Source organism: Motacilla alba, chromosome 4A (genome assembly GCF_015832195.1).
Source record: "Motacilla alba alba isolate MOTALB_02 chromosome 4A, Motacilla_alba_V1.0_pri, whole genome shotgun sequence".
Lineage (NCBI taxonomy): Eukaryota > Metazoa > Chordata > Aves > Passeriformes > Motacillidae > Motacilla > Motacilla alba.
Window position 1 is genome coordinate 13,434,340 of NC_052045.1, and position 13,610 is coordinate 13,447,949.

The window sequence follows — 13,610 nt, forward strand, 5'->3', positions numbered from 1 at the left end:
ATTCCTTTTAATATTCAACATTGAAGGGTTTTGCAGGGAGACAGACTGCAGTTCAGGAAAATAAGCTGCCTTTGACAGTAAGTGCTTGTAGGAAGAAGCAAGGTCTACACTCAGTCCCATACTCACGGCACTCAGTGTCCTTCCTGGACACGGCACACAATATTTGATATTTGGAACAAAGAAGGGCTGAAAAAGCTCCTCAGTAACTGATTCAAATACCTTCTGTATTTATGAAACTAAACCTAGTATCTTCTCAAACTCATGAGTGCTCATAAAGAGATTTTTATCTGCTTTAAAAAAAGCTGAATAAAGAGATTTTTTTTTCCTTGACAAAGTTTTAATAACAACTCTGAATATCTTAACTCCCCACCCATCATTAACAAAAATGCATTCAGTAAACAATGGAAACACAAACCTTCTATTTTTTTAAGCATTTGTTAATTCATATGCTTTGAGCTTAACCTTGCTGAATTTAGACTTTGGCGTGATTCACAAATACCTCTCACTCTTTCAAAGAACTTTATTTTAAAAATAATTTTAATTCATTAGACCGAACTTTATAATAGTTACCAATAGGACGGACCTGAACTCAAGCATCAGACATTTGTTGCACTTTCAAGTTTTGTAACAACATGACTTTTCAAAATAAAGCATACATTTAGATTCACAGGTTAATTTGTTGAAATTTAATAACATTTAAAATCACTGGAATATGAACTGAAAGGGATATATGTGAAGTACACAAATACTGAAAAAGGTCATAACCCCAAAACCCACGTGGAAATGGAATGCAGCCAATTAAGACTGTGGTTTAGGAATTTCACATTTACCTGGGTTAGCACCTTAGTGAACTCAACCACTGAATGTGAGAAATGAGTGCATGAAGTGTGACCACTCAACAGCTACTGTACCATTCCATGAGCAGACTGTGTCTTCTTGAGCATTTTGTGCTGTATTTTTGAAATCTGATAATATCCGAGACTTTTCTAAAATGTGTAAATAAACAATGGCTACAGTTAAAGTCTAAACAAAGAAATACTTTCTACTTTCTGTCAGTTGAGATTTTTTAAAGCAATCATTCATAAGGATTGCATCAACATCAGTTAGCAGAGGAAGATCAAACTTTATTGAAACTGCTTGCATACAAAATATATTGCACTATAACCAAACAAATGTCAACATAAAATCCAATCTGTTGTAGCTAATATGTACAGAGAATATTGCCCAAGAGCAGTTACATTACAAGGTCAGTCTACCTTGGTTAATTATCTACAGTATTTTAAACCAAACAGCTTACAGATGATGTGTGCAAGGTACCAATTTCTGTTTTCAAATACTATACATTCCCAAAATAAATAACTAGAAATCAACATTAATGTTTGGCAATACTTTTTAAGACATTTTTATATTTGTTAAATCATGTGCAGTTCGTTGCCAGTTTTAGTATGCTCACCTGTATGCAAGGAAAAAAAAAGAATGAAGAAAGCAAAGAAACAAAACTCACAAAATACATCAGAGGCAAGGTCAAGTTTGTACAATTCTGTACATAAACAGTGGCTCTCCTTCTGGAGTAATCTGAACAAAAATGGACTAAAATGAAGGTCCTTATGCAGTTGTGCCCAGTAAGTTTAATGTGTGATCAGAAATGAAAGAAAGCACAGCTCCTCCCACCACTTCCCACCCTTCCCTGGTGTACAGCTGTACTTTGCATCAAATTCTGTGACACCTTCATACTGGCTGGTAATTAGGACCCTGCAGCTCAACATATGAAGAACTTTTATTTTACCTTCAATATTTCAACTACTGTATCTGTAGTTGCCAGGGCATAACATGTGGTGACTTTCTTCTTACCTCTCCTGAAATAGCCCCCAAATTAAAATAAGCAATTGAAAAATTTGGGAGGATGAAAACCATCAATGCTTTAGGCTGGTCCTCTGGCCAAACAGCAGGCACCCATTACTAGCTTGTGAACATGTTACACTTGTTCCCTCAGTAACAATGAGTTTTTTAGTTTTCCACAATGGAAAGATTTTTTTTTAGTTTTTCTTTTTTAAAAAAAAAGCTTCTGTACTGCCTACAAAGAAAAAAATTACACCCCTTTTTCAATAACACTATTTGCCAAATCTTCAGTGCAAAATAAATTTCCTATTCTTATAACTGCCTAACTGAATGTTTATGTAAGGAAAAAATTATGGAAAGCATGCACTTGTCTATAAAGTACTAACGTCTGACAAGGATTGCTACATATATTTTACATTTAGTGTTACCAACTCATCTTCCCTGATTTCTGCATCCAAATATAATATTCCTACCTGCCAAGATATAAAAAAGGCACAGATCATACAACTTTTTTGCTAATGAAAATGACAATTGTTACATCACACAGATTTCAGGGTCCACCAAAATATTGAAAAAGGTGGACCAAAATGTGAACTGACACAGGACATAAAACGACATAGCATTTCATGAAGAACTGGTAAGTTAGATTGAAAACAGAAGCCAATTTGATTACTGCAAACACTATTTATTCTGAAAATTGAAATTGAGCAGTGAATTTGACCCGATGTGTTAAAATGGTACAACTGAACAGAAAGTTTACCAATGCACAGCTCAGTATTTTTAAAACAAACAAAAAAGAATCTTTCATTGTTTGAACTGCAATATGTACTTGGAAGCGATTTTCAGAAGTTCAGGTATTTTTATGCAAATATTTGAATAACTTCTTATTCTGAAAACAACTGCATACTGTTGATGTTAAAAAAGGCTAACAGAGAACATATGTTCATTTCATGCCCTGCGCCATCTTGCCTACTATTTTGTCTTTGGCCTAACAAGTTTCTCTAACATGGAATAGGAATTACTGAAACAGTATAGGAAGTATGACTTCAGAGTTATGCAGTTTAGGGGACTCCGTTCACCAGCGGCTGTTGAGCGTCGGCGCTGTCCGTCTTCTCCTTCTTGGGGTTCCGCTCCTTGCCCGTGCGCAGCCGGCTGCCTTCGCTCGAGGTATTCTGTAAGGTTTTAGTGTGGACACTCCTTTCATTATTGCAGTCAATTCTGATCTGGAACAATTCAGAGTTATACAAAGCATTCTCCTCCTTTCCTCCACCCCTGGGCGCTCTCTACCTTGGCAGTCTGGGAGCAGCAAATAGTGCCAGCCCCCCATGGCTTTGTTAAACGTATCCAGCCGCAGGGGAGGGTGAAAATTCTTTTCTGTTCAAAAATGCCACATACCTGTGAGCCAAAAAATCCTCTGCCATCTACCTAGCCTTTGCAGCTAAGAGAAAAATTTCCAGTCTGTTTGTGCACAAAAGAGTTGAATTAATATCAGATGGATCTCTGGAACATTATTTCAACTTCTAGCAATTCAACTTCCTACTCTTTGTATGCAAAAAGCCCCCAAAAGACATAGTGTCATTTCATGGCAGCATCTCTGAATCTCAAAATAATCTACTCAGACCTTTTTTGCAGCTGAAAAAGAAAAGAACCATTTAATACACCCAAAAAACTTCTGCAGCCTTTTTAAGTGGTCATAAAAAATTTCAAGAGAGCATGCTGAAAGCATATTTATATGCTTGCAAAGGAGGCAAATGCTTATTCCTTTAAATGTAACATGATTTTTCCAACTTAATCAGCCAGATTTGAACAACATGCAAGTACTTATTTTCTTGTAACACGTCACTGCATCCGAATCTTGGAGCAACAGATAAAACCCCCACGATTTAAGTGTCTTATGTTTTTTTTCAGCACCACATTTCCTCACTGCCTACTTCAAACTTCGTAAGGTAATTACTAATTAATTACAAAAGTCACATGGCCATTATTTATGTTTTGTTTTCCCAAGTTAATTACTTGCATTTCATACATCTATTCAATTACTACACCTTTAAGTTCAGCACTCTCATTTAAAAAACTAAACATCTGGTCACTTGTTCTGTTTTGTTCCTTTCTTAACCAGCTTTCTAAAAACCAAGCCAAGTCACCTCGATGTCCCATTAGAACCCTGACTCCCGGTACCACCACCCAGAGGCAGCAGCTTGCAGCTGCTCTGTGTTTCTTCCTCCCAACTTAACTCATCCTATGCAGTAAGAGATGGTAGAAGCTTTGCAAGCCACCGTTTACAGCAAGGACAGTTTCCATGTGGGGAAACTTAACATATATACATAAGGTACCAGCTTGATAACTTCATGAAACAAAGCATTTGAAAAAAATGTAGAAATATCTTTATAAAAAGCTTAAAAATATTTAAGGCTACAAGATATTTCAAATCTGTTACTTGAAAAGTTTCTTGAGGTGAATTTGTAACTTACTTTCTAGACTGAATAGCCTTCCATTACAAATGTTTCATTAAGTAGTGAAGGTAGTTTCTGAAGTTTAATCTTTCTTACTCTGAGGATTCTGACTACAACACACTCTCTTTACATGGTGCTAAGGATTTTCTTCCCTCAGGTACATAGAGGATAGACAACAACACACAACACAGCAAGAAATAAAAAGCTACAACCAAAACAACTAGTAAGAACAGAAACTGAAATCAAGCTGGTTAGTAAACCCTTGGGACTTGTCATCAGTTTTTCACCAGACAGCGCTAAACAGCATTACAAAATTGCATCTTCACACAGCTTGATATATTTAGAGTCCTGAGCATCTGTGTCGTTTTGTAACACAACTTTTGTAGATGCGATTAGGGAGTCAAAGAATATGGAATCACAAGGCTACTGTGTCACTCACAACCTTGAAGGCTCTACTGTAACTATATGACACAATGCAATTTTAACAGTACAGACTTCCCATATGAGAAGAGTTACCTCAAGAGACCCGTCTGCTGTCCTCCCTTTCGCCTCTCTTGAGTTACGCTGACGGTTATCTGTTCGCGACTGTTCATCATTGCCTGGAAGAAGAATCAATCCACTAAGTTGTTCAACAAAGACATCATCTTCTGCCACTTAAATTTTACACAAGCACAGTAAGCAATTCAGAATTTTCTGGCTCATGAACAAATATTATTACTAACATTTAACAACAGCTCTTCAACTGTGGGCCAGAAAAAAGAAAATGCTCTCAGGTGATAATGCAGACAAAATCTCAGTGTTTAAAACCACCACAGTTCAAAAAACACTGACTAGCAACTGGGAAAAGAAACACTTCTCAAAATGATTAACCACAGAACAGAGGTACGCAATCAGCAGTGTTTAATACCTTCACATTTTTCATCGGCTTATAAGCTTTCTCAATTATACATTACTGTCTTATTATGCAGCACCCATATTTTGAAAAAAACATTTCAAGAAATAAGTAGAGCTGCAGAATAAAGTATTTTAACCAATAAATATAATGGAACATCATATGTTCAAGTATATATAACTTTTTAAAGTCTTCCCATCTTACTTTTGCCTGGTCCTTCCCATTGAACATATAAATTACAGTATTATCCTGTTCCATGAAAATCAAATAGAAGATGACGTGAATATGGACAGCTTAATGAGTAATACAGATTTTAGAAGATTTTTCTGTATCTACTGACAAATTAGAATTTGATTCCTTGATGTCCATGTGTGATGGCACAGGGCACACACTTGAGCCAAGAGGAATTTTAGGAAAACAAATGATAGCAAAAACTCCCCCCAAAATAAAGCAGATCAAAAAGAACTATACCCCTCTGCTCAATGCATGTGAAACAAAATACTCCATCTAAAAGACTGACAAAGAGAAGTCAGGAGAGGCCACCAGGTGGGGAGTTGGAGCAATGAGAAAAGGAGCAGCCAGCAGAAGTGAGCTGGCTTTAGGATTCGCACAGTTACAGCTGTGTCCAAAAGGAGTCTCGTTTACCTTTGAATCCTCCGCGCCCCCGCCCGCCTTGGCCTCTGGCGCCGCCGCCGCGCCTCCGCCCGTCCCCCCTGCGCAGGTAATTGTCCCGCTCCTCCTCTGCCGGGGCCGCCGACCAATCGCTCAGCTCGTCTCTGTGATCAGACTCTGTTTCAGAAGCATTTGATGCTTCAGAATTAGTTCCTATCAAGAGGATGAAAAAAATCCAAACACGCCAGTGTAGCTTAGCATGAAGTTACTATAGTAGAATGCAAAATGTATATATTTAAATTTTTTCTCTCTTTTTTTGTTAATAGACTGTTTTAGGATGTTTTTACCTCTGTAACATACATAATACAGAAAGGTACATAACATATATTCTTCAAAATTCAAGACAGACTAATAAAAATTAGTTGTGTGTTTAAGGCTAAATAATTAAAAATGCTTAAATTTGGTGTTATCAGTATATCAATAGATTACTGAACATACTACAAAATGTAATAAAAGTCTAATAAAACATAAGTTTAATAGACTAGACTCCTTCATATTTCTACATCTGCAAGTTGTAAATATAACCTGTCCTGTCTCCTCTCACCACTGCAATTCATCTATGAAAAGAAAAAAATTCCATCATGAAACAGCCTGTAACAGACTACAAAAGCAGAAAACAAAGTCAAAATGCTAGAAATGTATCAAATCAATAAATGGCCATTGCAATTTTTCCAATTAACACATCACCTTCATTGACAAAAACTGGTTCTTTCCCCATTTACCCCCCCATAACCTATATTATTAGCAAGGTGAGTTCACATCTTCTAAAAATAGTAAACATCACGAAAACGTTAATTTTGTATTATGCAGAATGTAAGCTAAGATTTTCTTACAAAACTCACACTACAGGCCTTTCAGTCAGGACAAACACCAGCTGACCTACATTACGGATAATGAAGTAACAGATTGCTCTGAAGAAGCACAATCTAGAAAACTATTCATTAATGAATTATCCAAAGTTTCAAAGAGTAACACACTATTTTGGTGACTATGGCCTTCTATTAAAACCATAAAAGTTCAAATTAATATGAAGAAAATAGCTTTCCTGTAAATTGAGCTACAAAGTATTTTCACCTATAAATATTTATATTAGGATAGATTCGCACAAGCTTAAATGAAAACTCAGACTTCATTGTCAGAAATTGTTCAAAATATAGATAAAATAACAATCCTTGCCCTAAGGAGTTAGGGAATAACTACATATGCTCCATAACACAGAAGACAAAAGCATGCTGTAAGAAGCAGGAACTGCATGGAAATCAGTGTAAATTACAGGAAAGCACTACACTTCGAAGTACTTTCTTACAGTATAAAGCTCTATGTAATCTGCAAATATTAACACTCAATACTAACTGCATTTTCAACAGCTCTAAGTCCAGTCTTTTCCGAGAAGTCACAAGACCAGTAGGCCTCCCTGAGAAGTGCAAGTGTCCCTGAAGGCACCTACCTGAAGCATAGCCCGGCCCACGCCGGCTGTGCCCGCGGTTTCTGTAGGGGCGGCTGCCGCGGCCGAGGCCGGGCCCGTCGTCGGTCATGTACCCTTTGTCCTTATCCGTGCGGTTCGGAGGGGGCCTGGAAGTAGCTCCGATCTGTCGCAGTTGCTCATCAATTTGCAATCTTTCCAAACGCAGCTGGTCCACTTCCTGTGCAAACACAAGCCCAGCAAGTCACGTACCACCACTATCTAACCATCTGCATGGGCACACATGCAGGTCTCAGAAAGAAAAACCACTGAAATATTACAACTGATCATCTGTTTAATACTCAAACAGGAACTCAGCTTTGAGAATAACTTGTCTAACAGAAAGACTTGAACTGTTCAAATCCGTGTGCTACCAACACAATTCTTCCTGTGGCACAGTTGACAAGTTTAGGTTTGTATCAAGAACGAGCACTCAGATCAGAACTCAAGCTCTTCACACTGCTGCACATAACAACATGAAAGTTATTAAACAATTCTGATGTAACAGTATTGTACCATAAAAAGGCACTCTGCTGTTAAACCCTACACAATGATAATGAAAAGTATGAGGAAACATAAAAGCATAGAGAGAAAAGTGCTGCAACTCAGGCACAGAGGCATCAGCACACAGCACCCTCACCACACACAATTAGGTAAAAGAGATACAGCAACTCATTAAGTACCTTTGCCAGTTTCAGATATTATCTAGCTTACATCAGAGTGGCAATCCCCTTTTCTTTTCCTTTAATTAGGGAGAAATCTATTGATAGAAGTTTCATTCTTACACTGCATCCTCTGCAGGTCATCTAGTCCAGCCAGGACTTTGCTAAGATGCTTTGGTACTCAGGAATGCACTCCATCAGTGACTTGGTGTATAGCTCTTCTCTCCCCCCTAAGATGTTCCCTAACTCAACCTTGCTTTAAGAAGACTAAGACTTCTTGCTCCAGAGTCTCCCATTGGTATTGAGGGCTGATGTTACTTAGGACAAATCTTAAAAAAAGATAAAAACCAACCTGAGGATGACATTCAGTACCTCATCCTTCCTGTTTGTGAGCAAGTTCCCTCCTCCATTCAGCAGCAGGCCTATATTTTCTTTGGTATTCCTTTTGCTGCCAATATACCTGCAGAAGCTCTTCCTGTTCCACTTCACATCCCTTGCCATATTCAACTCCTAATGGACTTCAGCTTTCCAAACTCATCCCTGCCCACACAAATTGTGTTTTTATACTCCATCTGATTCACCTGTCCTTACTTTACTCCTTGTATGCTTGTTTTTCCTAGATTAATTTAGCTACTGCTTCCTTGTTGATCCCTTCAGGCCTACTGTTACTTTTGTGTGAACATCTGTATATCAAGATGGACTATTCTTGAGCTCGGAGAAGGTGATGCTTTAAGAGCCAGCTCTTCCAAACCTGATTTCCTTCCAGGAATGCATCCCATGGGATTCTTCCAAGCAGATCCCTGAACATACCAAAGTCCACCTTCCTGCAGCCTGAGGCTGTGAATCCTGGTATAAGTCTTTTCCCTCAAGATCCTGAAAATTCACTACAGTCATTCCAGCCAAGTCTGCTTTCTTCTTTTTACAGAGAAATTCATGACTCTGAGCTGATACAGTACATTTGACGTTGATGCACTATTATGTATCTTTTACAAAAAGTTTCCTTAATAATCTTTGCCTGGAGGCATAAAAACATGAAAATCTTTGAGGAACAGGTCTGTCCCACTTCTTGTCAGTGAACTGGAGGGCATTATTCTGAATCATAAGGCAACAGGCCACTAAGATAACAACATTTTGTGTGTTTATGTTTAATGGAATGAGAAGGCTGAGAAAAAACCTTAGAGATAAGAATCTATCCAGTAGTTATCACAGACTGATGAACACTTATTCGTGACCTTCTGCTCAGGAAGGTTTAAGAGCACTAAGACAAAGTGACCATAGTTGACGATGAACTCTTCAATCTAATACAAAATTGCTGGGCTATTAAACACTTTCCACTACCATGCCAGTGCCCATTCAAGTACTGACTCACATGCAAGTATGCAATTTAGGCAGCCAAAGAAGTTTAAACCAGAAATATCTTTTCAAATCATTGCGAGCCCACAAGAAATGAACTTGATTTTTAGTATTAGTTTTCATCTGGTTCTTCCTGGCCTCTGCCTTGTGACAGTTGCAGAGCTGCTGTACCTCTGCTCCAGAACACTGACAAAAGCAGGGTTAAAAGGTAAAGTGACTGAGTTGGTAAGAAAACAAAAGTTGTTTCTTCTCCTGACTTCTTTGACTACATGTACTGAAAAGTTTAACAATGTACAGAAATTTTATCATTCTAAAAGATTCACTGATGGCTAGTGCACTGACTGGACATAAGTCATGAATGGTCTGAAGGCTTCAAAGCAGATGCAAGACTTTATTTAATTAAATGAACTCAAAGCTGCCCCTACTGTTACATCTGGCCCTGCCATCAAAGACTGGGCACCTGGCCACAACCACCACAGGCAAAAGTAACTATAAGCAACAATATGGGATATTTTTTGCTCCCTATACAACAGACGACTCATCACAGACTGCTGTTGAAATTATGGAGCCAAGAGGCAAACACATAAAGCCGAGTTGCCTACAAAACATACTCAGGTATGAAATGTCAATTCATTACAGAAAAAGTCATTTAGCATTTCTGCATTAAAACAAATGCCCACTCTATACAAGATTCTGCATGGAAGGCTGTTTGCTCTGCAGTTGCATGAAGGACTGACTACTCTCTCCTATATAAAATTAGCAGCACATTCTGACAGATTTTTTTAATTTCTTAGTATTTTGTAATTTGCATCCTGAAAAATGTTGTCATCCCGTTCTTCAGACAAATTATTATCTTAAAAACTTTTTACTTTTAGACAGAAAACCAGTTATAATACTAATTTTTCAACAGCTTCAGGACCTGAACAGTTTATCACCATCACACTGTTACCATCCTAAGTATTGACAGAATAAAATCAGTGGTAAAGCAGCATCATTATCCTCACCTTTAAATAATTAAGATGATAATCCAGAAGAACAGTTGCATTAGTGATGCTATCCTTGGTTCCAACAAACACAAATGGTACCATGCCCTAAAACACAGTAACAATAGGCTTTGGTTATGGATTAGGTATTGAATTCTGAAGAGAATCAAACTAGTGTAAAACTTGAAAACAATACTTACACCACGAATAAGCAAAAACAAAGTGAGACAACAGTATATTTTATTTCTGATATTGACTACACCATGTACTCTAATCTTCTTTATGCAAAGAGCTTTTTAAAATAGGCAGATTTAGATAATTTGCAATGTTTTAATATTTACTTTTCTGAAAAAGTTAAAGAGAGTGAATTTAGAACATTTTATGGTTTCTCCCTTCAAACTAATACCACCTTTCCTGACCGCATCCATTCTCTCATACCAGCTCCTTCTGGTCTACCTTTGGTCTTTTAAAGAAGGAAATCAAATTAATATTGTGTCACTATAAAAAACCTGATCCTTCTTGAAGATCTGCAGAGTTGTAAAAAAAATGTCAAAAAATATTCAAGGAAGAGTTAGTACTTCAGGCGATGATTTCTAACTTACAGTTCTTCCACTTTTCAAGCACAGGAAGTGATGCAATAAATATGTGGAAAATATAAATCTGGAAATTCTAAAGTCTGAAATTATGACATTGGGAGACAAAACACCTGAAGATTAACTTAGGCAGGCAAAGCAGGTGAAAATAACCCCTGATCTTAAAGGGCCTCACTGAGTGTGGAAAACAAAGGTAAACCTTAGCAAATACAAGGACAATTTCTACACCAAAACTTCAGACACTAAGACCTGAGCATTTCAGAGGTGTGAGCGCAGCCCACACAGGCCCAAGGAGTGAATCTGACTTCCAGCAGCTGCAGCACCTGGGCAGAAGATGCTTCACTGTGGACTGCAGACATTAAGCTGAGCATGTCAAACACTCAGCTGCTGAAGCCCATGCCACTGCAGACCAGAGCCTGGCACACCTGCTGATTATCTCAAATACTGTTCTGCTATCTCATCATCACCTCTAAAGAAGCCTTTAATTTTCACTGTACATATACCCTTTACACAACTGCATTCCAAAGGAAGGTTTGCTGCAGAAGTGAAATTATTTGAGACGCTAATGTCTTAAAATTTAAAAGCACACTATGCTGAGATTGCCCAGGAGTGGCCAGTCTATCATTTGTCTCCCCTTTTAAGGTTGTGTTTGATTTTCCTGCCCCCTCCCTTTCTTTTACAGGCAAAGAACTTACATTAGACATTACACATCTACATTAAGTAACCAGGAAAAATATTACATACACAGTCCTCTAGTCCTAAGGAACCTCAACATTAACACTGACTTTCATGAGCATTAAAAATTCTTTAGCCACAGGCATTGTTGACTGAAACGTTTTATTATCTAGGGTATTTTTAGTTTCATAAATATTTTATACAACCTGATAAAGAGCAGTGAAATTTCTACTAAACTGGCATTAACTAGCTCACAGTATCAATTATTAAACGATGACAAGACAAATGATTTAAGAGGGCATTTAAGGAAACTGCTTCTGTTGCTTCTGGCAGTGGATTTAAGGTATAACAATGCCAGCTATTAAGAATGTGAGCTGGTAACCATGTCAAGCAATTTTAACCATATAAAAGCAGCAAAGTGCTTATTTATTGAACCTTATTTTTGTCTTCAAGCAAAAGTACCTATGTTCAACTTGGCTGCAGTGGGGAAAACTGAGCAGACCTTATGTGCATACTGAATTTAGAGATAAAAGTAATATATACTACTGTAACAAAACGTACCTATCTCATTTTAAAATATGAAAAGCCTGAAGATAGCCTGTTATAAAATAATGGGATGTATAAAACTGCACTTGAAACTAATGGGCAGTATTCTAACATCTCAGTCACATAAAAACAACCAAATGCTGTATTAAAATTTAATTGAACTACTGTTCTACTACAAGAAGGGCTGCAATATCCAAATTTACATATGGGAAGATTATTTGGATTTCATAGTTGAAATAAAGCTGCATTCAATTTACAAGTACTAAGTCCTACCTATTCAAGTCTGATCTCGGGTTTCTGTATTGCACCTGGCATGACACAACTAACTCATGAAGCAGTGCATGCAATGCCAGTGTTAGAAATGTCATTAACAGGTAAAACAGAAGTACGAATGCAGAGCTTGACAGGTAAAAAAGACCTTTCAAGATAATCCTTAAAAACTGCATTTTGGACATTAAAACGTAAGCAAATCAGCTTTATCAAGTCAGAATTTAAAAAAATAAAAAAGGCCAGACATACTCCCTGCAGCCATGAGTACTGGCTCTTTTACCCTTCTGTGATTCTCTAGCCTGCAGCAATAGCAGCACCCTCTTTGCTTATTAAACTAATTCCATTTTATGCTGCAGGAATTTTTCTTTAGAAATTAAATACGACAGACTAGTGAAATCTTTAAGTCTAAATATTGACCATTTACATTTTCAGACAGATGTAAACTAGTAGAAGAGTAAAAAAAGCCCCCTTAGTTAACTGCTTAGCCACTCTGTATAGAAAGATGGAAATTGGGATTGTGGATTTCCAGTAAGTCCTACAGTGATAAAACAGCAGAGGAAATAACTACTCAAGCAAGAACATAAGGGTTTCAGAAACCACATTTCACAGCTTATCCAAAGTAGCAAAGGTTCTTAGCTGGTATATATATGGACTTTGAGGTAAATGAAAGGCAGTTCAGTTTTCTTTAAGCACGTTTCACACCTGAAACTGCAGGGAGTCTTTTTGCATTGACATGTCAAGATCTTCATGCTGTAAGATTTTTTTGCATACCACAACCTTGCCCCTCAATGCAGCCCCATACAGAAGTGCCTCAAATGACAGTGTTTGAGACTTCCTTCAGGTCCTTTACAAGGCTGACAGCCTTCCTGTGCAAACCTGGGGTTTCACAGTGTCCACACTCATTTTTTCTTTTGGTTACAATTTACAAGCTCTTGTGAACATAGGTAGTATTTTTTAAAAGCGGAGATTTAACATAAAGCACAAGTTTTTCATTTCAACAGAAGAAATTGCTAATGAAAAATTAAACCAGGTAAAAAGCTAAGAAATCAAACTCAAAGAAGATTAATGAATGAAACCAGCAAGTTTCATATATATATGGATTTATAGCCTAGCACATGCTGGGAAATGTCATTACTTCCAACAGGAGCAACATGAAATCTCTGAAAAGGTGCACCACCAATAAATTTCACAAAGCATTTTCCTAAAACAG

General features: G+C 37.5%; 1 protein-coding gene across 3 annotated transcripts in view; it reads right to left on the reverse strand.

Annotated features, from left to right (window-relative positions):
* Nucleotides 1-519: 519 nt before the first annotated feature.
* Nucleotides 520-13,610, reverse strand: part of FMR1 (FMRP translational regulator 1) — a 31,640-nt gene continuing 18,549 nt past the window's right edge. Inside the window, exons 11-15 of one of the 3 annotated variants that reach the window (XM_038122643.1) lie at nucleotides 10,338-10,424; nucleotides 7,304-7,499; nucleotides 5,830-5,973; nucleotides 4,809-4,891; nucleotides 520-3,062 (exon numbers count right to left, since the gene is read on the reverse strand). In XM_038122643.1, coding sequence (XP_037978571.1) covers nucleotides 2,901-3,062; nucleotides 4,809-4,891; nucleotides 5,830-5,973; nucleotides 7,304-7,499; nucleotides 10,338-10,424 — 672 coding nt within the window. In that variant the 3' untranslated portion in view covers nucleotides 520-2,900. Of the gene's footprint in view, nucleotides 3,063-4,808; nucleotides 4,892-5,829; nucleotides 6,010-7,303; nucleotides 7,500-10,337; nucleotides 10,425-13,610 lie in introns of all 3 variants that reach the window. The other 2 variants (XM_038122642.1, XM_038122644.1) reach the window with 2 other exon arrangements.